We start from the raw sequence: 26691 nt of genomic DNA, 5'->3' as shown, positions 1-26691 counted from the left end.
GTGATGCAAGGCAAAACAGGAAAAAAAAATAAATGGACTCAAATTATATATTTTTTTAAAATCTTTATTTAAAAAAAAAAAAAAAAAGCTTCTGCAAAAGAAAATGTAGCTGTCATGCCAGCTGGAATGAGAAAAACACGGTGCACTGACTTACTGCTGGAGTGATGAAACAAGATAGTAGTGTAGATATGGTAAACAGTATTTAAAAGTTCCAACCACATCAAAAATCTAAAAATTCGAGTGAAACACAGCAGCAGCATCGATAAAAGCAAACCCCAACAGCAGGAACCCCCCCCCGAAACGTAAGACAGGCCTCAGATTCAAATATTTACACTTTTTTTGTCAGGAGTTCACACTGAAGTCACGTCTTCTCCATCACAATGAAAAAAAATCTTCCCCGGATGAGCTGATCGACTCTCGGTGGAAATCCTTCTGATCACTGGTGAGTGACGGTGGAGTTCAGGATTCCTGGCTTTCCAACCGACTTTGCAGATTTCGAGAGGTCCCTCTGGAAAGAACAAGGTTTTCAATCAATTACCCTTGGGAGGACTCAACGTTAAAACATTCGTCAGTAAATTACATCTTTGTCGATACGACATGCATTAAAGTTCTGAAATTTCTTTTTTGCATCTTTACATTTCATACTTTTTAAAATTCGGATTCATTTACCAACGAGTGAATGAAGGTTTTGTTTCAGAAAATCATTCAGTGTCAAGTTCCTCTCCTCAGGTTGACACGTCACTTCCATCTCTAATCTTAACTCATTTTATATATGCTGACGTTCTTAAAAGTATGGTTTGAATAAAATTAACACTTTAATAGGCCACGTAATCTATAAAATAAAGCTGTAGATGTAATAAAGCCTGGAGGACAAACAAGCCATGGCTATAATCAAACTTAATAATTTTAATTCATTCAAAACAATGTAGACTAGACGTAAGCTAAATTATTTATTGCATTCCCTGATAAAAGAATTGGCATTCTGAATATAACAAGTAGATACTCTTATTTTGGTACATCTATGAGGTCTGATCAATAAGTGCGACAACCTTTGAGGTTTACTGTATTAAGATCTGATGTTAGACTATTAGAATAAGTGTCATTACTGTGGAGGATAGTTACCAGTTACACACTTAAGATCAGCCGATTGACATCATGCAGTAAAAAGATTATTTTTGTGCATCAGCAGATTTTCAAATGTGATTTTTTTTCTCCAGATTGTATGTCAAACAGATAAAATTCAGCTTAAGATATACAACACAGATAACAGAGTTGTATCTCTGTACAGGAGTGTCGACTACAAAATTCTCACGTTTCAGGATTCTTTTGTAAATAAAAGTTAAATGAGCCCATCATGTCCGGTGAACTTTGTAATGAAACGGATGCAAAAACAAATTTACCGCAAATTCCGAATAGGTGGCAGCAACAGAATTAAAGGTGAAGGTGCGATCTTGAGTATCCTGAGACCTTAAAGTGCCACTCGGAGTATTTCTAAGGTGGGAGAGGTTTTCCTTGTTTCGGTCTAGTGCTCGCGGGGTCCGTCCATGTCCGGCGGTGCGCAAGCCCAAACCCTTCGGCAAGAGATTGAGATAAAAAAGAAGAAAGAAAGAACTTTATGGATTGGATTTCAAGACAATGGACAATCAGAATTGGTAATATTGCCAATGAATTGTTATTTCAATCTCTGGGGATTGTTTTTAATATCATTGGTGAAGTAGAGTTTTAACAGCCTGTGTTGAGATGTGCAGCACAGAAAGGAGACAATATGACCAAAGGTGCATCTTTAAAAACAAAAAAAACAACTTAAAATATTGTTGAAAAGTCAATAGTTTTGTCAGTTATTTCCACATTTGTAACAAAGCGTAGCAAAATGTTGATATAGATGGAAATATGGGAAGGTAAAAGATCACATCTAATCGAAACTTTTATTTATGATTTATAAAGGAAAAACAGGTTTTATTTGATGTGTATGAAACCTTAAGTATACCAAAGTGTTACCGTTTGAACCAAGTTATGTGGGGAAATAAAACCATTCAATCAATCGTTTCCTCGTGCTTTAGATGCACCTGTGCATAGAAATGACTGCTTAACAGACAAGTCACCAACAGAAGCTAATATCCACGGGCCTGATCCTGGACCTGAACCGTCAGCGCGGTGAATCGGATAGAGAGTGACGGAGGAGGGCGGCAGGGGGCACACCTTGTTGGCAGACAGTGGTTTCTGATTGGAGGACATACACATGGTTCCACCCAGCCCAGAACTAAGAAAGCTGTTGGGAGTGGAGACCGTGCAGGTGCCATTCAACTTAGAGAAAAGAGGGAATAAAATAGAGAGGGGGTCATTTTTGCAATGTAATCATTGCTGTACGAGCAGTGGGTCTGTACTGGCCGAGCGGCTTTACCTTTCTCAGTTTTCCGGGCGTAGGAGTTCCTGGCAGCCGCCTCTTTGACGGCGTCCTTGCTGCCGTTCCATAAAGCATCTCCTCCTGGGTCTGCTTTGTTTTCTTCAATTGCTTCACGCGTCAAACGAAAACGGTGTCGGTGACTTTGGAAACACTTTTGCGAAACCTTTCAAATCACAGAAAATCTCACAAACCCTTTCCAGCTTCTCCTTCTCCTTCTCAGCGTGGTGGTGATCCCACTGCTGCTGCACGTACTCCAGGAACTTCTGTCCATTCACCAGGAACGCTTTGTCGTGCTCCTGCTCCCAGGCGTCAATCGTCACTTTCAGAGTCTTCTCCAGCTGGAATATTGAGAGGTGCACTACGTCAGTCTTGGACGAGGCCACTGTTCTTGTGTCGAGAAGTCACTGGAGCTTTTTACAGCTCGATGTGGTCCAAACTGCTCGACAGCCCCTCAGCACATCGTTTTAATACAATATCTGATGGTAGTGCTTCAATATTTCATACCAAAGACTTATATGGCCACTTCTCGAGGTAAATGTGTGGAACACCACTTACCCCTTTTACATCATCTCACCAACTTCATTCAATTTTCACAACATTGGCCTTAAATAAGCTCAGAGTGTAAACTCTAAATGTTTTCTCACCTTGGGCAAACTGATCTGCAGCCCGCTTCTCTGCTTTTCTTCTTTCAGCAGGTTCCCGCCTCTGTTGTTGAACCTGGACGGGTCATTGGCCTTCCTCTGAGGAGGCGAGGACACACGGTCACAAACTATAACCAGAGCGAGTTTGCTTTGAAAGAAAGCTCACGCCAAACGGGTGCTCGCGCTCACGTCAAGTTCCAAAAACAAGGTCCAGTTGCTCTGCCACTTTGTGACTCCCTCGAACAGCTCCTTGTGATCCTCGTAATACGTCTTCAGCATCCCAGCCTCAGACTCGTGGAGGGCGAGAAGCTCTTCTGTAAAATCGTCTTCAAGAAAACCAAATGTGTCGTGAGTGAGTTTTTCCCCCCCCCTCCAGTCTGGAGTCCTATTTTTAAGAGAGTTTATTTAAAAAGGTAATTACCATCATTGTAGGCAATAAAAGCTTTCTGTTGTTCTTGGCTGTAGAAACACTTTCCCCACAAACCGGCAATCTCCGCCCTGATGGCCTCAGTGAAGGTTTTCAGACTCTGCATTTTCAACAGCTCAAGACGCTGGACCTCGGCCTGGAGCTGAAAACGAAAACAACCAATTACAACTTTTTGCTGGTGAAACAATATAATGCTGCATCGTACTGAGAAAACCAGCATTTTCTTACTGCCTCAAAGTTCTTCTTCTTGGACTGAACCATGTGATCCGAGAATGCTTCCCTGTCCTCTTGTGGAGTCTGGAGCCGATCCCACAGTTCCTGGATCTTGGCGCGGAAACTCGAACAACGTCGTTCCCTCTCCGTCTTGCGCTCTTGCAACTAGAAAGTCGATACAAGAGATAGTCCCACCATCAATATCCAGAAAATGCAGATGGAATAATTTGCTACTCCTCGAGGTTTAAGTGAGAAGTTGTTGCAACGATAACAAACCTTGGCGAGCAGCAGTTTGAGAGCAGACATGTTGTCATTTGACAAACAAAATGCTTCCTCGTCCTCGTACATCACGTTGGTCTCAAAACTGGTCTCGGGGAGCTGCTCCAGGTCGTCCATGCAGACGATAATCTCCTTCTTCATGCTCACAAATTCATTGTGACGATGGTCCTGGGGAGTTAGGATAGGTTACAAATGCATCCAGAAATATGGGATGAAAAAAAAAGACTCAAGAGAACATTTGTCTCACCTTCTCTTTGGTCAGATTATCAAGGTAGTTTTTGTAGCTTTCCAGTTGCTTCAGTGAAGGGACAGTCGTCAAGTCAATGTCGAAGGGCGCGGTGCACATGACATTGCAAAGCTGGCGGTCTGTGACAGAGAGACTCTCAAGCTCCTGCAGCCTCTGCCTCTTGTGCTGCTTCATTACCTCCAGACGGGTTCGGCTATTTTTCTCCATCTGCAGCATGGTACACCCGGCCTCCTCCTGCAAAGAAACCCCACGGTGATTTGGAAGGAATTTTTGTATTCCTATAAAAGTAAACGACAACATGTGACAGGTATGAACTGTACCTCAAAATGAGGCAACTGAAGTTCACTGCAGAGATTGTCGAGTTCCTGGCGGCCAGACTCGATGTTTTTCAACAGTCGCTTCTTGAGCTCCTCTTCTTCAGCAATCATCAGGTCCAGCAGACCCTGCAGGTGAAGACGGATATAAAAAGGTGTGGTTAGATTAGCTTGGTAGAAAGCTGGTGTCTTGACAGGAGTGTGGCGCCTCACTTTGATATGCTTGTTGACATCGTTGGTTCTCTGGACCCGCTGCTCCTCAGGGATTCCAATTTCCTCCCAGATGTCCTGCAGCTTGATCAGAGCTCTGTTGAGGTAGGCCACAGACTCTGCTGCGTGGACTTCGCTGGAGGGTGAACGAGTGGGTTACTATTCTTGTCTTTCACACGTCAGTGTGGAGGTTTAACAACGGTGTTTCGGATTATACGGGTTCCCTGTTAACTGGTGACCGACTTCTTTCTGCAGCCGTCGCTGCTGAGAATTCTATTAAACTTTATTTATATATAGCAGCAAATATAACAGTCATTTCTAGGTGTTTTTGACAGAGAAAAACCCAACGAATCCACACGAGCAAGCAGATTTATTTGTGACTGTGGAAAAAACTCCCTGTAAGAGGAAGAAACCTTTGACAGCAGGTGTTTGAACGAGAATCACAAAAGTTACGACACTTCATTTTTTATGTAGTTAGTCGGCGCTTGTGAGGAGAGGTACGGCTTTCTGTCGGTGATTTTTAACAACCGATTTTAGAAGCAGCAACACTGGACAGTCGAGGAAGTCTGTCACCAGTTATCAGGGAAACCAGTTAATCCGAAACACCGGTCACATCGCACCTGCGACCTATTAACTAATATTTTCTAACTGGAGACGGACGAATTGGTGACTTTAAATGTTTGTCTCAGCAGATCAAAACCACCAATTTTAGCAAAGAGAAGCGGCAACCCTCCATCCGCGACACCACCGGTAAACGTTAGAGCTAATAGCTAGCCTCAATTCAAATCAGCAGTTGGAACAGTGGGAAGAAAACACGAGTTACACACAATACGTCTGGTACACACTAACCTCACTCTCATATCGCTGTCGCAGACAACCGGTGTGTTTTAAAAACGAGCTTCTCTAACGTGTGAAGCGGGGTTTCCCAACAGAAACACAGCGAAGACTGGGTGCTGCCGCGGATGCTGTCGTCCGGTGGCTGGTTCAGTTCGTCGACTGTATTTCAAATCTGCTGCAAAACAAATCCAGGTCTCTGATTGGACAGTTCTACTGACGTCACTGTGGGAACATCCGGGGACTGGACGGCCGCTCACGCCTATCGTATTATATATTATATTATATTATATTATATTATATTATATTATATTATATTATATTATATTGTAATTGAAGTTGAAGTACATATACTTGTGTAAAAAAAGCTTAAGTGAAAAGAAAAAGTACAGGTTTAGAAATGTATTACAGTACAAAGGAAAGCAGTTGCTGGCGATAGGTTACTTAAAGGCACATACACGCTATCGTCAAAAGTTTTGAAACACCCCAGTTTTTCCACTTTTTATTGCAAATTATTCAGTTTAATGTATGATTACACACTGATTTAAAAGCATAGAACACATAAACAATTTCACTTAAAAAAAGATGATTATGGAATCAGTTGATTAACCAAACGTCATTCTTAACATGTGACTCATCAAAGTAGCCTACCTTTGGCAGATAATAGATCTGAACACAACACACTCATTTATTCTGCAGTGGGAATAAATGATTATTCAGAAAATTATTCCAAACTCTGTTGCAGATGTTCCCATTAATGTGTGGCCCTTGTCGTTTACTTTGCTTGCACTCTTCTGTCCAGGTCACCCCAAACCAGGTCGATGGGTTTTGATTCTGGAGACTGTGCTGATCACTGATCACATCTTGACACAGCTTGGACTTATATTTTGGGCCAACTGTGTACCAGAGGGTATTGCATGGTGCTGAAAGACTATTATACTTCATTATACTTGTCTTTTTTTAAATCCCTGCTTATGTGTAGGATATAGCTGCATACATTTGGCTTCTTGCTTTTACTCTCAATTGGATATTTTGATCGTGTGTCCCCAGGCTTTGCCACTCAATAAAGAACAAAACACTTTTTAAACAGAAACACTGTAATTCAGAATGGTATTCACGCATATTCAGATAGGTACAGAAAGGTCTTGTGAAGAGAAAACTATGCTTGTCTTAAGCTAATCACTTGATGTACACTAAACACACGTTAATTTAAGAGGCAGGTTCTAATATACAAATAAGCAAACGCTACAAGACATACATCAACATTACAAATAAATAAAAAAAAGAATCAAAGAAAAGAGAAGTTAAACTGTATATCTACAGACAAAAGACATTTTGGCTTGTTTGTTGATTTGAGAGAGACATTTTACAGCCTCCATTCCCTCATCAGTGAGCATAATGACGCAAATAGAGGTTTCTCAGCACTTCCTCACTGAACTGGTAGGTCAGCTTCTTCTTTACTTTTTTTATCTCTCCAGTTTTACCGTAGTTCCTCAGAGCTCGAGCCATTTTTTGGTAGGTCATTTTCTTGCGGTTTCCTTTCTGAAGACCCCAGTGGCTTGCTAAAGCTTCCTTGTGTTTTGTGGAGAACTGAAAGATGCCCTTGTCCTGGTCCACCCACCAGATGCTGTCACTCATGTCACCGTTCCGCAGCAAGTCCAGGAGGAACTGGTACAGGCGGATTTTCTTCTTGTTATCTGCTGGGGAGAAGATGAAAGCCTTTTATTTTCAACTTTTTAACATTTTTTTTTTTTTTTTTTTTTAGGATTCGATGCTGGTGGACGATTTGTTATGGGAAAACATACTTGCATCTTTTCTGAAAGAGGAACGTTTGTAGTCTTCAAATTCATCCTCTCCCTCTGATACCTCAAACAGAGGGCTGATTTCTTTTTGTTCCTCCCCTGAGTAGTAATGTCCAGGTGAGGCTGGCTGTGGGTACTGGTAACACAGTGAGGATGTGTAATATGGGATCTGTAGGGAACATTCAGAGCTTGTCAACATCTGAGGTTTGTACAGTCAACTGACACGACCAAAATTGTTTGTGTAGCAATTATTCGCGGATTTGACATTTTCATCTAAATGTTTTCTCTGTGCTGAAAAAAGGGAAGTTGTTCTGCTCTAATAAAGTTCGCAGCTCAACATTACCAAGCATTGTGGATGACGTTTCATTAGAAAAAAACATGCACAGTCAACAGCAATGTTCTATTTGTGGTGGAAAATGGCTTGGTTATGCAACATAAATGTCAAGGTTTAATAGAGTGTTTTTATTCCAGTGGCAGGATTAAAATGATCATAGAAGAAACAAACCAAACTGTATTCTGGAGAATTGAAATGCACGGATTTACGTCTGAGTCGACAGTTCTGACAACAGAAATGTATTTTCCTTCAACAACAAATGCTCAATTTGCTCACGTTTCACCTTTTGGCTTTTTGACACTGCTTTAAGAACTGGCCAGCAAAGTAAAAGATACATTATTCAATAACAAAATCAACCATCATTAAGAATTTACCCTTCACTCAGATGATTTATTCAACTACGCAAAGCTTTGTCAAACTGTTACCAAGCTTGTCTGACGAGAATTTGAATAATTATTTATCACGTTATCCTTGAGAATATTACACTTTTGTAAATTCAAGTGTAGTCATTACATTTCCTCCACAAATGATGAAATACAATGATCAGTCAGGCTGGTGTGAGTCACATTATGTGCTTAACAACTTGCATGTTTTTGTTCCTCCGCTGCTACACACTCAGTGTGAGCCTACAGTCACACTGGGGTTGTAAGAGAGCATCACTGGAGGGTCTTGTCCTCCTCCCCTAAAGGTGTTTACAGGTCTTCCATTCCAGAGACGGCATAAGCTTACCTGTGGTGAGACAGAGAGAGGAAGGAGTGCCGGGTCCCGGTGAAGGGGCAGGGACTCCGTACCGTATCGGTAAGGTGGGACCAGTTGATGTGGGGACACGGGCTGAAGGTCTATGAGACGATTCATGGGGGAATTCTCAAAGTCCGATGGCTGAACCTGCTCAGTGTGGAAGGTCCATCGATGATCTGATAAATCAAATCAGTTTAAGCGCCTGACCATGTTGTATTGAGCTTTGTGTCAAATTAAAAGTAAAAGCATTCGTCTCACCTTCATAAATCTCCCCCACGCTGCTCAGATATGGGTACAGCTCTGTTGGTGGTCTAAAATTCTCAGGCTCACTGGAAAGTCCCTCTGAAGCCTTCAGGAGTTAAATGTGAGAAATTATAACTGAGAAAGTAAATGTTTAATTCTCTTCACATTGCCAACATGAAGTCAAATACGATCTTCAAACATTTCTTTAGAAATCTGACTTGTTCAATTGAAATAACTTATTCAAAAAAAGAATAAAGCAGACTACCACAGTATCATAGCATCAGTAAAGTACATTCAAAACCTCACTTACTAGATCCACACAAAACATACACAATATTTCCAGAACGTCTGAACCCCCACCTTGGTCACCAAGATAAGTTCTTAATTTGATCTAACCTACACATACGTGTACAAAACTCCAAGAAACGACATAAAAGAAAGTCTTCACCAAGGTCAAAGACATGTGCCTCTAATTCAAAACACAGGTAATAAAATAACAACACTTACAGGTGATATGACAAAGCCATCCATCATGTAAACAAGGCAGCATGAGATTCTTGGTTTGTCGAAGGTTGTGATGAAAATTAACTTTTTCTTATTGCTTCACAAAGAAACGCGCCGTGTTGCCCATCAGCACTGGCTTCAACAGACGAATGGGAAGTGAAACAAAAGAGCTGGACTGAATGCAGTTTACATTCATGTCATCCACTTATCGAATCAGCTAGTTCCTGATGGCCAAGTGTTGCGTTCACACGAATTTCCCATGACTCTCTGAGGTCTCTCGTGCAAAAAAAATACCCACACGAGATGTCTAAAGACGTTTGTGGAAATTGCGGCAATATCAAAATTGAGCCACTGTTGGTGGTTTTTATTTAACCTACACAGCTTTGCTTTTTGTGTTTTAATATCAGGTGAGGTGATGTAATTGACTTTAATGTCGCACCTAGTCCTTACTATCACAGATTACAGACACATTTACTGTTATTTTAAGTTGCGTCTCATACATGAGTCGCAAACCTGTAGATTTCTGGTGAGTTTTCTGAAATCTCTTTGCGGGAAAAAAACAAACTGATTTACTGGCTGAGGAGTCACACTCTCAGTCACAGTGCGATTTATTCATGTAGGATTTGTTTTTTTAAACTGGTTGGAGCCGAAACCAAAAGTGAAGTTAGGAATAGGACTTGTTCCTCTTTTGTTTGGCATTATGGCTTCATTTGAGGAAGTACTGACCATGAAACCAGTGAAAACCTGACTGAAATGTCCAGAGTCACTGTGTTAATGCTTCTCAAAAACATATGCAGACAATTGCAGTTACTTTTTGACAGTGTTTTTCAGTTATCAACTCTTTTGGCGCTTTTTTTGGGTTGGGGATGACACGAGGAAATTGATTAAAGGGCTGTTGGGATGGAAACTGACTTTACACAATCGTGCTTGAAGCAATCATTTTGGATGTGATGCAACTGTTTCCTGGCCTGAGGCCACATGGAGAAAATGGGGCTCTTTGTACAAGGCTTGGTGATGCACAACGCAAAAAGCTTCAGCTCATGAAAATAAAGGCAGAGACCTTGCAATGTGCCTTCTCGTACCAGTGACTGTTTTTTTTTTTTTTTTTTTTGTACAGGACTGCAAGTGCAAGTCTGGGGGTTTGTTTTCTGCAATATTTGCTCTGTCTCCATCTACTGGAAAGAAGGGTTGGATTGACCAGTATCTGGGCTAGACTGAGTTCAGAGGCAGAGAGGAGACAACCAAAATAGCGTGTGGAGGCCCCAAATTCATGAATCCTCCACTCCATAATTTCACTCTTTTAGGAGATGATTGACACATCGAGAAAATGGGGGCTTCAGTGACTGATCAGCATTTCATATTTCCACATCTTGCTGAATTGCCTCCACACCTTCGACACTGACAGGAGAAGAAGCAGCAGCAGCGGCGGCGGCGGCGGCGGCCAGGAGCGGAGTCCTGCTGTCCCGTGGATTTATCGCGGCACCGAGGCGAGATACGCATGGAAACATGGCTGCTATGAGGACTTTAACCGTGGCGGGACTGTTTTTGGCGTTTTGCGCGTTGGGGCTGATAGCAGTGGCGATCAGCACTAACAACTGGTACGAGACTGATGCCAGGAGGCACCGGGAGCGCTGCAAGAATTATTCCAACAAAAGGAACGACCCTGGCTACATTTACATCTCAAACAACAACCTCCCGCTCCGCATGCTGCCAAAAGAGAGAATTGTGAACAGGAAGGACACCGGCGGCAGCAGCAGCGGCGGCAGCGGAGAAATGCTGCTGCGCGCAAAGCGGCACTTATTGCCTCCTGCCCCGGCCATGGAGTCTCTCTGCAGTCGGCAATTCAACTCCACCATCACCGGACTGTGGAGAAAGTGCCACCGGGAGGGATTCGACTTAGAGACAGAGGATCTGATCTTTAAAGGTTTGGCTTTGAGGTTTTTTTTCTTTTTGTATTGAAATGTGCTCGCTTTGGACATTCATCCTTGTGGCGCGTGACAGAGGCGCTGTCGGTAAATACTTGAGCGCGCGCGATGCGTTATCCAAGGTGCTGATGCTGCGCACAGACCCCTCGAGGCCTACGCGGTATAATACGGAGTACAGTGCATTGCGCGCGCGCGCGTGTGTGTGTGCGTGCACGCGCGCGTGCGTGTGTGTGTTTAGCCAGCACGAAAGGGCGAGCTGTAGTAACGGAAGCCTCGAGAGGTGTACAATAAGCACCACCGATGGTGTGGGTGGGTGGATGGGTGGGTGGTGGAAGGAGAGAGGGGGGGAGGGGGGGGGGGGGTGCTAATTTTTTTGGGAGGGGGTGGAAGCAGAGAGCCTTGTGTTATCCTCTTCATGTGAGACATCCTCTTTTGTGTTGTTTACATCCACAGGATTGGTTCCGCGCTGCACATCAATAAAATACTACTACTCATCATCAGTCCTCCCCAGAAATCTGCCAATCAACCTGACCAAGACTATCAGGCAGGATGAGTGGCACGCGCTTCGTGAGTTGCCAAAAAGCTTTTTTTTATTTATTTATTTATTTTCATTTATTTATTTATTTTAATTCGGTTGATTTAATGTGAGACGAAGCTCCGCGTGGCCTCAACAAAAACACCGTCCCCGTCTGTTGTGCGCTTTTGCAGACCTCAAAAGGATGACTGCCAGTTTCATAGGCATGGCCATATCCATCATTCTGTTCGGCTGGATCATCGGCGTGCTGGGCTGCTGTCAGGAGCATGATCTGATGCAGTATGTCGCTGGACTTCTCTTCCTCATGGGAGGTAAGATCCACTTTACATAAAGAGCACTGCCCCGACTCGCCACAGAGGGGCAGTGTGGTCGTTGTTAATGAGAGTGCTGTAACGACGCATCAGAAAGGGATGAAAATGGGCTGCTGTCGTGTCTGACTTGTTTTTTTTTGTTCTTTGCTCCCTGCCAGGGACATGCTGCATAATCTCCCTCTGCACGTGCGTGGCTGGGATCAACTTTGAACTGTCCCGTTATCCCCGATACATGTTTGGAATACCGGAGGACATCAGTCACGGTTATGGCTGGTCCATGTTTTGTGCATGGGGAGGACTGGGCCTGACGTTGCTGGCTGGTTTTCTGTGCACACTTGCTCCTTCTCTCTACCCTCCACACACCCCTGTGGTGCACAAGCCCCGACAGGAGAACGGCTGCGTGTGACACGCCGGTGCACATCTAACAGACACCTGTCTCATCCTGAAACAGTGAAGAGCCCTGTCCCAGAGACAATTTTACCCAGGGACTCAGAGCAGAGAGAGCCTGCACGCATCTTGGCACAAAGAAAGCAAAAGGACACTGGCTCTAGCTCGTGTGAAACTGATGAAGAGGTGACATTTGACTGAAGACGATTTCAGTTCCTCTGGTGCTTTTTTCCGTCCCTCTTCATGAATGAACCGTTCAGTGTCATTGCTTGTTCTTTAAGAGGAGAATATAATAGTTTCTTCCTGTAAAATCTGCTCGTCTGAAAGAAAAAAAAAAAAGAGAAAAAGAAACCGTGGAAGAAGATCAATAGCACAACTTTGAAATCTGTATTCAAGATCAAACTATGGATGTGTATCGTCACATTTCAAAGGGCAACTGTGTATCATTATGTACTCATTCAAAACAAGATATGTACATGTACTTTTTGAATTGTATGTATGCAGATGCATTTGTGTTTATCAAGGAAAAATATGAGCATTAACAGCAAACTGTGTTTGAGGGAAATGTTTTGTTGTTCTTGAGGTCTGACTCCCCCATCGAAGTATTTTTGAAAAATAAAACAGCCATGCAAAACCATTTTCTCCCATAACGTGGTGAGCAGACATGATTGTCTGTGTTGTGTTTTTATGTTGATGACGTGTGTTCGCTGGTATGTCAGCAGACAACGAGGCCTGCGAAATGAGTCCAAAACCTTTACCGCATTATTTTAAAACAGCAGCTGAATATATTTCCTCAAGTGTTACGAGGAACTGTTTGCTATTCGCTGTTTTATGCAACCACTTCTGAAAACTTAAACATGCAAACGTCATTGGCAAAATACAAGTCCGTGACCAAAAGTGACTGACAAAGCCGACAAAAAAATAAATCGGTACAAATAAAAGAAAACCCCCAAAAGAAGACTATTTTTTTTCCCTGCATTAGAGTCAAAGAACGTGTTTTTATGAAGTTCAACAACATAAACAGTAAACGAGAGCCAGACATGGTGAAAATGGGTCAAATTGACTTTTGCATCAAAAGGATTCAACCACTGAAAACCTTCCAGAGCGATTATCTTGATAAGCCTTAAAATTCGGGCTCATTTATTGTTCCCCATGCACCCCCTTGATGGCGAGCCATTCTTACGGCTATAAATGTACTTGTCTTCAACCAAGAACCATGATGTCCAGCTGAGGTCAAGAAAGAAAGAAGTCCCAAGTTTTTACATTTCGCTTAAAGGTAAATGAAGAGTAGAGTTAGACAAGTAGCTGAATGTAACCCTGTGTGTGTGTGTGTGTGTGCGTGTGTGTGTGTGTGTGTTTTCCTGTTTATGGGATCACACTGCACGTATGGGGTCCAGCCTACCTTGTGGGGAACAGAATTTTTTGGCCCCGAGGAGGTTTACATATTTTTCAGGGGGAAAGTTTAGAGTCCAGGTTACATGAAGGGTAGGCGTTCTGAATGGTTGTTCAGAATGCATTGTGTATAAATGTGCATAAATCTCCATGCGGAGTACTGCAGTTTCTCTCTCTCTCTCTCTCTCTCTCTCTCTCTCTCTCTCTCTCTCTCTCTCTCTCTCTCTCTCTCTCTCTCTCTCTCTCTCTCTCTCTCTCTCTCTCTCTCTCTCTCTCTCTCTCTCTCTGTGATGGATTGAAGTGTTCTTTCACCTGCATTTCACTTAATGTGAACTGGGACCGACTCATGCTCAGTGTGAAACTCATTCAGATGAAGGAGGAACAGAGATAGCAAAGTATAAAAATAAATGACAGAAAAATAAACCCTGCCTTATTTTTTTTTTTTAAGTTATAAAAGGATTATAAAAATCTGAAAACTGGAAACTGGAGAGGTAGCCCTAATCATTAAAAAAACAAAACAAACAAACAAAAAACTTTTCAGGGATGCTGAGCTTTAAAGCCGGGCTATGAGGGAACAACCCTTGGCAGAGAGAAACAAACCAGCTATGTGATATATCCTGATGAGCACCGAGTTGAAAAACTAAAATAATCATGTTTGTCATTTAATGAACTGGTAATTCATTGATGACTCATTCATGATACTAAGATAACTTTCTTTATGCCCCTTCAGACATTTCATTCAATTCAATACATTTAGTGAACTATGGCATTTATTTTGAAGATAGTTTGACATATAGTAAAGCGACTGTGAAAGCAAGACTTCTCTTGCTGCAGCCCGGCGTTTGCTAACGATAATACCCAACATGTTATGTGTGTTTAATGAGAGCAAAGTTCCACATCTCCATATGACCTCACGTCGTTAAAGAACCATTTAGAATAGCAGGTGGTCTGATTACTATACATATTCTCCCAGTTCATGCTGTAAAAGTGAATTATATGTGGTGGCTTCAGAGTGTATAGTCTGAATGCAAAACCTCATTCTGTAAATTGCCTGCTTCTTTGTTAAATAAATGTAGTATAGTTTGTACATTTGGGTACACCCCTGAAAGCAAGCAGACGGCACCCTTATTAAAACTGTACTTAATGTACAGTTTCCAGGAACTTGTGTTTTATCCTTCAAATAATTCGACTTAAAGCTGTTTGACAGTTTTGCAGCACTCCAGAGGCAATTGTTGTATTTTTGTATACCCAACTTGTATTTATTGAACATCTTCACAAATATTCAACAAATTAATGGTGCAGCTTAATAAGAACCGGACAAAACCAAACAAAATCAATGCTTTCTTATAAGTAACTGAGCAAAATATGAAGTAGTTGTGGTTAAGTTTATTGTACTAACACTTTCACATCAATTATGACAATTCAGCAATATTGTGAATAATACAGAGCTTTCACCTGTAACATGTCTGTTTGTTTGTTTGTTTGTTTTAGATATGTTGCTGTATGGCACTGCTGACACATGAGTGTGAAAATGGTTTTTGGGCCTGCAGCCGAGCAATTAGGCAAATGACAAATGTGGCAAATGTCACGTTGCCCACGCAACATGTTTTTTTTTATTTTCAGGTGTGGATTCCATCTGAGGGCCTGCCTCAGAAGGCAGAGTTTTCTTAGTTTATATGGAGTCATGTGTTTGGAAACTGTCATTGAGCTGAACGGTGCCAGTCTTCTTTTTCCCCCTACAACCTAACAAGGAAAGTCTGTCAGGTATAAAGCTGAATAATAGCATTGCTGGTCGCAGAGGTAGCATTCACTGCAGTGATAATAACAGTAGGACTAGTAGCCGATTTAACAGCTGTCCTCTTTCCAGCAATAACACTACAAAGGTATGTTGTCTGGTGCTCAGCACACAAAGAGGTCGGAGTATTCTCAGGTCACCACTGGTCTACATTCCTGACCTTTCTTTGTTTGTCCTTAAAATACGTCAGTGAGCAGAGTACATTCTTGGAGCTGCATGCAAAAGGCTCAGCTTTCCGTGCTTTTTAAATGTCACAGGCTTGAATTTAATCCGTAAGAAAAATATTTCTCTATAGGTGGAATTATTAGGCTGAGCCCAAAAAGGACAAATTAATTGAGCAGGGTGGGTAGCAGTGGCATGCTCCACCTTTACTCACGCAGTGGAAATTTCAACCAGATCTTTTAATCAAATCTTAGGAGTCCTGTGTAGCCCACCCCCCCCTTATAGACATGTATAGGGTTTCTGTGCTCAGAGCTCCGGGTATTTGACGGGGTTGGTCTGCACTGTGCTGAGCTGCTGTGTGAGAGCTGTTTTTTTTTTTTTTTTTTTTTAAAGGGGGGTCCCTCAGGGGAAGCTGGACTGTGAGGAAAACCAGACAGAGGAAATCACACCCAGTTGCGCCCATCTGGCTCCCTCACATCTACACAGACATGATCTCTGTTAAAAAAAAAAAAAAGAAAGAAAGTGGGCACGATTATGGCTATTATTTTGTGGTAGTTACAAACAATGGATAGAACAATAGCTTTTTAAATGACAATTTAGAACATAAAAATACACTCATTACTACCGAAGGCATATAAAACACGAAGCTCTGCAAATTGAAACAAGCTGAAAAATGGGTTTGTGTGTGTGAGACCTTCGAGCCGCTGTTGATACTTTTATTAAAGAATTCAAAGCAACTTCCCACCGATAAACGGCGCTTGAGGAATAAGATGTTGCCTTTCAGCACAGCTGAAGAGCAACACGGAAACATTTTAATAGACATGAACAAGCTGGGCATCCATTCTATTTCAAGCAAAAATGACCTAAACTTGGAACCCCTCCAGAGTTCAACACGTAGACATCTCATATCAAATGAGAGCTCTGAATATGTGACAGACAAAAGAGTGGATAATAACAACAGTCGCAGCCTTCAAACGAACAGTATTTCATACACGAGTAGATGACTTCCAGATGCAAGTGGGAGGCAGTGACAAGCTTCAGACACCCGTTAAGCAGGGTCACTTAAAGAGATGGTCAAGTCTGCCACTTGAAGTGCCAGTAGAAAACAATATGACGTAAAGACCTAGAGGACCACTGCCAGGAATCCAAAATTTACATTTCTAAGGTTTTTCCTGTTTATGCGAGTCTCAAACTTCAAAGGGTGGTTTTTTGTTTTTTCTAAACTATGCAACACTGCATGACATTGTCCACGCGGTGTGCCTCAGGACAAGAAAAGTCATGAATTTATATTAAAAAAAAAAGTAAAACCCAACAAAATAAAAAAAACCCAAACTGGAATGTTTGATCGAATTGATGACAGAAGTGAGAAATACATTGACTTACTTGAAAGGGGAAAAAAAGGGTAACTGGGGATATGTCATAAATATTTATTTGCATTCAAATAACCTGAAACTGTAAACAACGTTTGAATCACACTGACTGACAGTTTATTTGCTCATGTGGAAAACAATTAGAGGGGTTTTATTTTCAACACTCCTCTCCCCTCTGAATTAAATCCTCCTCTGAGGTGACACAGGGGGTTCGTTGAAGACATAATTTAGGCTCACATTTCCCTTTTCCTTCCTGACTGAGAGGAATAAGTTGGTGTTTTTTGTTAGAGCTCCCAGGTAAGAAGGGGGAGATAAGCGAAGGTTCAGGGATTTGAAGTACTTGAAACAGATATTTATAAGCCACAAACTTCCCAGTTGTTCAGTGAACTGTAGGGTCCCCCCCAATCTAAAATCCACTACGATCCAGCGTTGAGATACTCAGTCTTCAGGCGGCTCAGCCTGGTGCCGTGACTGCGGATGATGAGCGACAGTAGCTCGTGTTTATCCTTCAGTCCCGTGGAGATGTCGCTGGTCTCCCTCAGCGCGCCCCGGATGTCGCTCACTTGTTTCACCACGTAGCCGCTCAGCTGCTGCTCCTCTTTCTGCTCGCTCTCCTGACTCTGTCTGAACTTCGCCTCCAGCTCCAGCAGCGACTTGTCCACGCTGGAGAAGGCCTCGCCGATCTGGCTCACCTCCCGCCGGAGGAGCTTGCCGTAGCCGTCCTCTCCGTCCAGGTCGTGCGCCGCGGTGCGGCCGACGCTCTCCAGCAGGCGCGCGGCGTCCTCCGCCTGCAGCTTCGCGAGGATGAAGTCGTCGCGCACCACCGAGTCGCCCTCCTCGTTGGCCCCGCACGGGAACACGTCGGAGAACTTGAACAGCATCTGACACTCCTCGGGGTCCTCCGTCGCGTCGTAATCCCCGTCCGGGACGAAGAAGTGGTGGAAGGTGCCGTTGGAGATCTCCGGCTGCAGGGGCCCCGTGTACACGGCCCGGGAGGACGGCGGGGACGCGACGAGGATGAGCAGCAGGAGCAGTGGGACGGGATCCATCGTGGTGCGCCTCCTCTCTCCCCTCTGGCGAACAGCATCTGGACTGAGAGCATCGGGATCCGGAGAGCCGTTTTTCATCCCGACTCATGTTACACAGTCCCCCCCGTCACCTAAAAGGAACAGACTCGTTAAAGCCAGAGGGGCCCCTGGAGGCGCCCCGTCCCTCAAGTCACTGCCTCACAACAAGCCTCTTTCATATCTAACGACGCGTTGCTACATTTGTGTCGGAGTGACAAATTCAAAGTATTCATATCAATGTCATGATATTTTCTGCAATCAAACATTTAGTTCAAGAGCTCACCGAGGTCTTTGATATTTTAGAGTATCAAGGGGGAAAAAAAAGAAAACGGTTGTTGAACTCTTCAGTTAGTTTGTTTTGTAATCTCCATTTGGCTATATTTTCGACCTCAATACTTGTTTCTATTGCAGATAAGGTTCAGTGATACAAACCGAGAAGAATTTGATCATTACTGACTTTGTCACGTAGTGGAACATTTATTTAATTGAAAATCGCTTTGACTTGTACTGCTTCTTCATAACACAATAATGGGAGGCAAAAACACAGAAGCCACTTCAAACCAATGTCGGAGATTGGCTTGGTGAGCCAAGTTTGAACCAGAATGCCTTGAAAAACTTGAAAAATGTTCACCTAAACGTTAACCACATCACCAAAGAGCCAAAAGCTCTGAACGCCGAAAGGATGGACTGATGCTGAAGTGACTTTGCATGGTCGTTCATGTACAACATAGCATTACTTAAAATTGACAACCGTCCCCTTTAAGTTATTTTTAAAACCTACAATTTAGTCTGTCTACACAGCTCCTCCACACAAGATAGATTTACACCTCGTGCCAGTCAGATCTTGTCAAGTTTCTCCTGAAAAAACAGATTGTGAGTCAGGATGAAAGCTTTTCAAGGTCACTGCAGCATACCAAACATTGCACACACAGTGCTTGGATAGTGTGTGACTATCACACTGATTAAAAGGAAATATCAACATGTTCTTGCCTCGCAAATGGTTATGCCAGAAAGATATGTTATTATTAATATATTGGCTGTTTTCTGTTTGTTTTCTAAGTTTTGGAGGAAAAAAAACCTACTCAGTTTTAGGAAGAATTGAAAGTTTGTTAAAAACAAAACACAAAGATACACAATTCAAATGGTTCATCATGTATTTGGAGGATATATTTCCATAGTGAGAGTGTAGTTAGGGCTCACTGTGATGGCTTCAGTCAGGTGATTACACTACTCACGGGGGGAGAGTCCCCTGGGCTACGATCTCCTCGACTGCACATCCTGCCTTGGATAATTACATCATCGCCGGGTGGTCTCAGATATGGCCCTCAGCGTGTCAGCAATACTCAGACAAACTAAAAACATATGGCGGGTGGTAAACAGAGGCTTGGAAACGTATGGTTTCATCCTCAGATTCAGCAAACCATTGACTGTCCATTGATTGTCCATAGTGTTTTGAGCTGCAGGGATAATGCCTTTGTTGCTATACAACGCAGATGAGAAAAGGAACAAGACGTTTCAGGGACAATACAGATCCTAGTGGATTTATTTAGACATGATATATAGATGAACAGAACAACGCGCGATTGCCAGCAGCTCGCACTTGAACTTCTGTGTACAGGAGCTGCTGCGGCTTCACTCATCTCTTTCAACTGACACCAACAATCAGAGCGGATGAAAAGCAGGGTTTAAAGGCTTTGTCAACGGGAAAGATGCGGGTCAGCAAGAGGTAAGCAGGCGACGGCACCAAAGAAGATCAGCAGTGAGGCAAAAAATGTTTTAAAACCTGGCTTTGGGGAAGCAGGTTTTAGCTACAATAGCTACGGAGCACAAAAGGGAATCTAAAGCCTGCTGAGGGGGCAGAGAGGGAACCAGAGCAGGTGCTCAGGTTGATTGTGGTCGTCAGGTGAAGGAGGGAAGTGGGACCGGCGGAGGGAAGAATTATGCACATGCTGGGTCACAGCCTTTTTGACATTTAAAAGTACAATGGCAGCCATTAATGTCTCAAGTGTTGATGGGACGGATGTTTTTAATTGAACATAATCCTGCAGGGGCTTTTCAACCGCTTTGATAAAACGTCTGTCAAGGGGTGATGACAGGGCACCTCTGGTGTGGTGGCTAGCACTTTCTCTCACAGCCAGAAGATGCCGCTTCGTTTTTGGGCTTGGAGGGGAGGGGGTTCTACCTGTGCATGTGTGGGTCTTGTCCAGGTACTCCACTTTACTCCCTCAGTTCTTTGACATGGGAGTTTTATTGTGTTTGTCCTGTGATGGTGACCTGTCCAGGGTGTACCCTGCATTCACTCAGCCTGACAAGCTTCTTGTGCGATGCGAAGTTTGGTATAACAGTGTAGAAGATGGATGCAAATAAGCGATTTTGACATTCTAACTCCAAGGTTAACATTCATGAGGCTAAAGACAAATGTAATCAAATGTGTTGAAACACACCCTACTGACTAAAGTCGAACAATTTGAACTATTTCTACCTCAAAAATCTCTATAAATTTAGTCATTTTCTGACTGGACTCTTGTGAGACATTGTGTACTCACTACTGAGAATCATAGTGGCACTGTTTAACGTATATATACAGTATATATATTTGAAAATGGCCATGCAGTCACTTTAACACACCAACCCTACATTTGAAAATAAATTGAGATTTAAGCCACGGCAAAACTCTTTACACTACTGTGCGGCCACGCCATTCAATGTAAACGTGTTTTATTCAAACTTGAGCACAAGTGTGACTAAAGTCTTTACATTCACATGTTTCACATTGGAGCTTTGGGTCATGCGAGTGCTGCGCTGAAACTACTGTTACGTTTCTAAACACAATAATGGAAACAAGCAGAGACAGCTGGAGGCTTCTCAGCAAAAGCAGACTTTCCCTGTTTCTTCTAAAGTCGCCCACCTGAATAAATACAGTGTCACTTAACATAAACACCGAGAGAATAAACTGACCGCCCCGCCAGGACGGAGCGGGGTCCTACGTGGTGAAGGCTGATGTAGCAACACATGCAACAACAAATATCACTCAGAGGGGCTGGAGAGGATGTTCATGTTGATCCTTTGCTGTAAGATGTTGTACTTGTTTGTGTGTTTGTGGACACGGAGGTCAGGGGGTGCGTGGAGCCTTTCAGACGGAGGAGGGTTTCCTCGCAGTGCGGATCAGGGGTAGCAGGAGGTCAGGGGCCTGCAGGCGGTGTGGGAGGCTGCAGAAACAGGCCGCTGACTCACAGTCTCGCTTTGTATGTTAATGACTGCACGCTCATTTCATGTTAATCAAAAATAACGATTATTAATGTCGGGGGGGGGGGGGGGGGGGGGTGGGATGCGTTCATCTGTTATCTACAGTGCAGCAAAATTAATTCATGTGCGTGACATTGACCTTCGCTCATCACCGGTTCGTTTACAGAAGGTGTCGCAGAGCGCCAGCCTCCCCATCTGCACTGATTTATGGCGATGTTTTTAATCTGCATCTGGACACAGAGGTGCTTCAAAATGATGGTGGCCATGACTTTTTGGATTCGCTTGCATCAAGCTCTGAGTGGAAACAGCAGGACGGGAAAACGTTGATGCAAAATATATTAGTGAAGAGCCAAGAGATTTTGTATCAGTCTAAGCAAACAAAAACATAGCTGAGAAATTGAAGGACGAAGCGATAACAATGACTTTTAACGCTATTTTAGGTTTCCTCTGGTGCAAGTGGTTCAAGCTCTGTGAGGGGGCCCATCTTCCCAGATTTTGAAAACTCATGATTGCCAAGACTGTTATGTATAAACAGTCTTGGCAATTATTGTTAAAAAGAACAGTACTGTGCTTGTCAGAAAAACTATATTTCTTTGGGAGTTTTGTCTGTTGTGGTTGACAGACCAAACGGAGACAGCGGAGCTATAATAAGTCTTGATCACAAAAAATACGTCAGAAACTTAAACTGTTCCCCTCAGGCTTTTGGCTCTTGGTACCATGTGCAAAGAGAAAAGACTTTATTTCAATTTCAGGCTCATTTTTCTTCACTGTTTAAAGTTTTCTCATAAGTCGTGGTGTGGAATCCTCCGAGGCGGAGGAAGTAATTGTTCCGCTGTCAGAAGCCTCCATAGATCATAATGTAATACAGCCACAGAACGTATCATTTGCAGCTATCTGCGGCATTATAATCAGTCACCGCAGGTTTCGCTCACTCTTCCTCCACATATGAAATGCAGCAGAATGATGACACTTTCACGAGCCCACTCGCTTGCCACAGCTTTAAAAGCAATAGGGTCACAATCCCGTCAGGAAAGTGGGAGCGTCGGATAATGAGCCCACTGGATGCGAACCCACTCAAGGTCACAAATGTGAATTCAAAAAGGCAAATGTGATTTTTTTCCCCCATCTAATCGTTTTATTAAGGCACACAATGTTGATGAAAAATAGCGTCATCTCACACATCTGACCCCAGCTCTCTGTGGGCAGGAAGGGATTGAGCAGTTGTGCCAAAACAATGAAAAATAATGTAACACAACAACATCTCGCTTATCTCTGTTAAGATCTTGTTTGAATACATTTCCAGTGAGGTTTCCATTGGTTTTTTTCTGAACCGTTAGGACTGTTCTGATCTCAGTTTAAACAGCGGATATTGATATAAACTGGTATTGCCTATGGCTCAGTTGTCTCTCGATCGGTAGGTTGCAGGTTCAATCTCCCATCAGTCCGTACATTGAAATGACCACGAGCAAGGCACTGAAGCCCATATTGCTCCCAATGGATGACTGAGTACTTTACATGGCTGCTGTGTGAATGTGACTTTTGGAGGCTTTTAAATCAGTGAAAAAGCATTATAAAAGTGAAGGCCATGTACCATATAATCAAAACTGTGCATTATATTGAGCACTGTGGCTGTTACTTTGTAGTGTTTACTTAACCAAACAGCTGTTGGGTGGAAACCCAATGGCAGCTCAGTCAGTCTGATACAAAAGCAATAAGTGGAAAGCAAAAACAACATCATTTTTATTTAAACACATCATTCTGGACTAAATAATTGAGTGAAAATGTGTGTGATAAATGTAAAATGGACAAATAAAATGCAGGACCAGACCATAATGAATGTTGCAGACGCTCCGCTTGCAGGCTGTAAACGGAGGTTGGCTATAGTTTTCACAAGCCCACATGAGAAAAGGCCATTTCTTGCCGATGGATCATCTTTTGACAACAAAATGTTTTTCTGTGAAAAGTCAAGAAAGTTTTGCATTCTACTTGGTATGGGTGTGGATTTCATTCTTGTGTGGGAAGTGAAAACAACGCTATATTTGTCTCTGTTTTGTCTGCTCTACTGGTGAAGTAGAATTGATCACTATGGGATTGTATGGGATATATATATATCTTTAGGGCAACATCGACAACACTTTTCCTGTGCTACACCTATTGAAGGCTGCCTTTTGTTGTCATTCCACATTTAGAATAGAATTTGAACGAAAATCAACTTGTTATTTTGACTAAAATACTTATATTTAATCTTGAATTAACCTCTATTAAAATCAAAAGTTGTTTTATTTTTTGGTTTGTTTGTTTTCTGAGGCACTTTAGAACCGTAGAAATAAAATGACACTATCACAGTTGGAGTCTCTGCAACAGTGTTTTGCATTTTGCAAATGCAAAACACTTATTCTCAGGCATGGATTCATACCAATCAGGTACATGTCACAAAAGATACATGTGATTTTGAAATGAGCCTCTTTGGATTCTGTATTTCAGTACAACAATAACACGAGAGACAGTGATCATATCTCAAATTTTACCAGAAGATAACAGGATGAAGTAAACCCACTCCGCTCACCTCAGTCCTGCAGCTTTGGCGTTGACCCTCTGTGCAGGTGTCACTTCCTTCATTCATGCGGCTCCACAGAGTAATTTGAAGCTGCTGTTGCTCAGCGGAGGAGGCCTCAGGTCACCTCATCCGCCACGGCCGTTACTCACGCTTCACATGCGACTCTCGCACCACATTTTACCACACCGCCCGCTCCTTCCAGTTGCTGTGCAAAATGTCACGGTTCGCCGGTGAATTTTCTTGTTTATCGAATAAAGTTTTGTTTTTCAGTTTTAGTTCAAATTCTGGAGGTGTGCTGTCATTTCTCCAAAAAAAAAAAAAAAATTATGTTTGGCTGGAGCTCAGTGGACAATTAGTAAAGACAAATCCAGTGAAGCGATTCAGAAAAAAATGTGTCTGTGAACAAGGAGGCACTGAAGAAAGTGGTAATTTAGGAGTTTGCAGCGGGGAGTATGAAGCGTGAAGCTGACAGTCACATGTTTGCAGTAAACATCAAACCACCTGAGTCTGGTGGAAATGTCATTACGTTTGCTTCGGGTGACCCGGAGTTTTTGACTTCACAGTGGCTGGGCATGGAAAGTTTGACAGATCTCCTCTTTTGGGGGAAGTGGTGAAAAATAATGGGGTTTAACCTCTGGAGATTATGAATGTTTGCACCATATATGTTCATATATTGTCAATATAGTATGTTGTGAAAATCTCAGATGACATCCTCAGCTTGTTCATTTTAAATCAGGATGGATATGTGAACAGACAAACAGTTGCAATGCTGTCATGGCCAGACAGTCACAGTGTGTGTCGGTACAAATTGACAGGAATCTAAGTTGTAGCGTGTGTGTCTATCAGAGTACAAATCCATCAGTACCTTTATTTTTTTCCATTGGTTAAAAATGTTTGGTATCTCTTATTTCTTTTCAGGTGCGGCATCTCCACTACGTGTAACGTTTTGACTGTTTAGTCAAAAAATGTGAATACTCAGCATAGTTTTGACCGCAGGGGAAAACAAGGCCCTTTTACCATCTAAAGCCATCTTTCAACTCGAAACCATCAGGCAGACAAACATCAACACAGCAGACACCACTTCTATTCTATACACTGTCTAGAACCCACTGGGGAAGAAAAAAATGGTTGAAATGCTGTTAAACTGACAAATAGCCCAGTTGCTGCCAAAGAAAATGTGTTTTATTTATAAGGAAAGGTCTTTTCGAACAAATCCCATTCAACACACATGATGGGGCTCAAGGCGTGGGCAACAATTCCCTGTGTGTGCATGGCTGCTCTCTGGATCTGTGGTGGGCAGTGGTGTTGTGACTCCTTTGTCCCCCACTGGCCATCCTTGGGCTCCGTTTTCTGTTTACACATCAGAGCTGTTGGATTTATGGCCAGTCTCAGCAGACACACTGATTACCTCCCTAAGCTGCACAGTAAATCTGTGCTGCATGAATGACAGTCACATGAAGGTGCTTGCAGAGAGACTCAGAGCTATACTGTCTGTGGTCTGTACCAACAGGAAGGTGGTTAAAGTCTCTGATATCCAAGGCTGTGCGTGGACTTATGTCCGATCTGTAAAACCGCTCTGCAAAGAATGCGGACGGCTCTGCTTCTGTTTCAGTGGTTGTCAAACCCAGAGGATATACTTTACTACCCCTGTAGAATACCACCTACTGGTGCTGCAACGTGGAGCTGAGCAGGAGGATAAATTGTGTGTAGAACCTGAGCTTCTCGCTTGGAGCAGATATGTAAAAACACTTCTCTGCCCATCCCCCTCTGGTTCACATCCTGTTCCCCCTTCCCTGTTGACATGGAGAGTGCAGCAAAAGGGCTTTATTTTCAACTTTAATTTGTTCGTCTGGTCTGCCTGAATCCCCTGGAATCTGAGGGTAGCAGTTTCTGAATACTGATAAATCCCATTGTATTGATTGCTTGCTCCCACGGAATCCCACTCTTAAAGGGCAGCACAGCTTAAAAAGGAACAAATCACCTACAAGCCACATTAGCATATCATGTCACGTTTGTGCAGGGTGTGATCCGTGAAGAAAACACAAGTGGAGTTAAAACAAATCGACAGATTATTAAATGACATTTAAAAAAAAACAAAAACAAATGTCACAAATGACACTGTTAAAACTAGTAATTGAGCTATAGAGCAAAACACGAGTCGCACAGGTGTGACAGATGCAAACAAATCTATTAGCATCGACCAACTTAGTGCAGTTTTCAAGGAAAAACCTCTAATATTGTTTTTCTTTGCAGCTTTCTTTTAGGCCGATTTCCAAACTTCCATTTTTATCAAAATATTTATGAAAAGTGGCTTCAAATCAGCTTTTAACTTTTAATTGCTAACATAACATCATTGAGAAATTCCAGTCCGGGTTATACAGCTCCACCCAGCACAGAAACTACCCTTTGTAAGGTTACAAATGACCTCCTCTTGACTTTTACAATTTTAATGGAACGCCTCAAAACCTGGGTTGACATCAGGGACGCTACACTTGATTGGTTTTACTCTTATCTTTTAGATAGAACCTTCTCGGTCACCATAGGTAATCATTCTTGCTCTTCAGCTCCCATTACCTGTGGTGTACCACAAGGATCTATTTTAGGTCCAATTTTATATTCTATTTGTCAATCCCTCTCGATTCTTTAATTTGACAACATGATGCAAGAGAATAACTGGACAGAAGAAAGTGTTTGCTGCAGCAAATGCCTTCCTTTTGATAAATTGCACAATGTAAAGTGTCCCATGTGCAACGC

General features: G+C 42.7%; 4 protein-coding genes across 4 annotated transcripts; 1 reads left to right on the top strand and 3 right to left on the bottom strand.

Annotated features, from left to right (window-relative positions):
* Positions 1-69: 69 nt before the first annotated feature.
* LOC308136218 (protein regulator of cytokinesis 1-like) lies at positions 70-5643 on the bottom strand. Its single transcript, XM_080504475.1, has 14 exons — positions 5585-5643; positions 4739-4871; positions 4532-4654; positions 4212-4445; positions 3962-4132; positions 3701-3850; positions 3467-3614; positions 3235-3371; positions 3049-3144; positions 2596-2742; positions 2402-2512; positions 2200-2304; positions 1401-1571; positions 70-508 (listed from the first exon to the last, which is right to left on the bottom strand). Exons 1-14 carry the CDS (start codon positions 5593-5595, stop codon positions 437-439), a joined length of 1809 nt encoding a protein of 602 aa, XP_080360601.1. The 5' UTR covers positions 5596-5643; the 3' UTR covers positions 70-436.
* Positions 5644-6238: 595 nt separating this feature from the next.
* On the bottom strand, positions 6239-9220 carry spi1a (Spi-1 proto-oncogene a; the record flags this gene model as incomplete). Its single annotated transcript, XM_080504483.1, has 5 exons — positions 6239-7266; positions 7375-7540; positions 8435-8619; positions 8702-8792; positions 9194-9220. The coding sequence occupies 5 exons, from the start codon at positions 9218-9220 to the stop codon at positions 6956-6958; spliced, it is 780 nt and encodes a 259-aa protein (XP_080360609.1). The 3' UTR covers positions 6239-6955.
* A 1476-nt stretch (positions 9221-10696) lies between these two features.
* On the top strand, positions 10697-12367 carry tmem276a (transmembrane protein 276a; the record flags this gene model as incomplete). The annotated part of the gene is made up of 4 exons (XM_080504481.1): positions 10697-11114; positions 11569-11682; positions 11824-11961; positions 12120-12367. 4 exons carry the CDS (start codon positions 10697-10699, stop codon positions 12365-12367), a joined length of 918 nt encoding a protein of 305 aa, XP_080360607.1.
* A 2677-nt stretch (positions 12368-15044) lies between these two features.
* Positions 15045-18132, bottom strand: fibina (fin bud initiation factor a). The gene has a single exon (XM_080504484.1). It carries the CDS (start codon positions 18114-18116, stop codon positions 17484-17486), a length of 633 nt encoding a protein of 210 aa, XP_080360610.1. The 5' UTR covers positions 18117-18132; the 3' UTR covers positions 15045-17483.
* Positions 18133-26691: the final 8559 nt, after the last annotated feature.

Source organism: Blennius ocellaris, assembly GCF_963422515.1.
Source record: "Blennius ocellaris genome assembly, chromosome: 11".
Taxonomy (NCBI): domain Eukaryota; kingdom Metazoa; phylum Chordata; class Actinopteri; order Blenniiformes; family Blenniidae; genus Blennius; species Blennius ocellaris.
The sequence above is the reverse complement of the archived record's forward strand: the minus strand, read 5'-3'. Positions and strand labels throughout refer to the sequence as shown.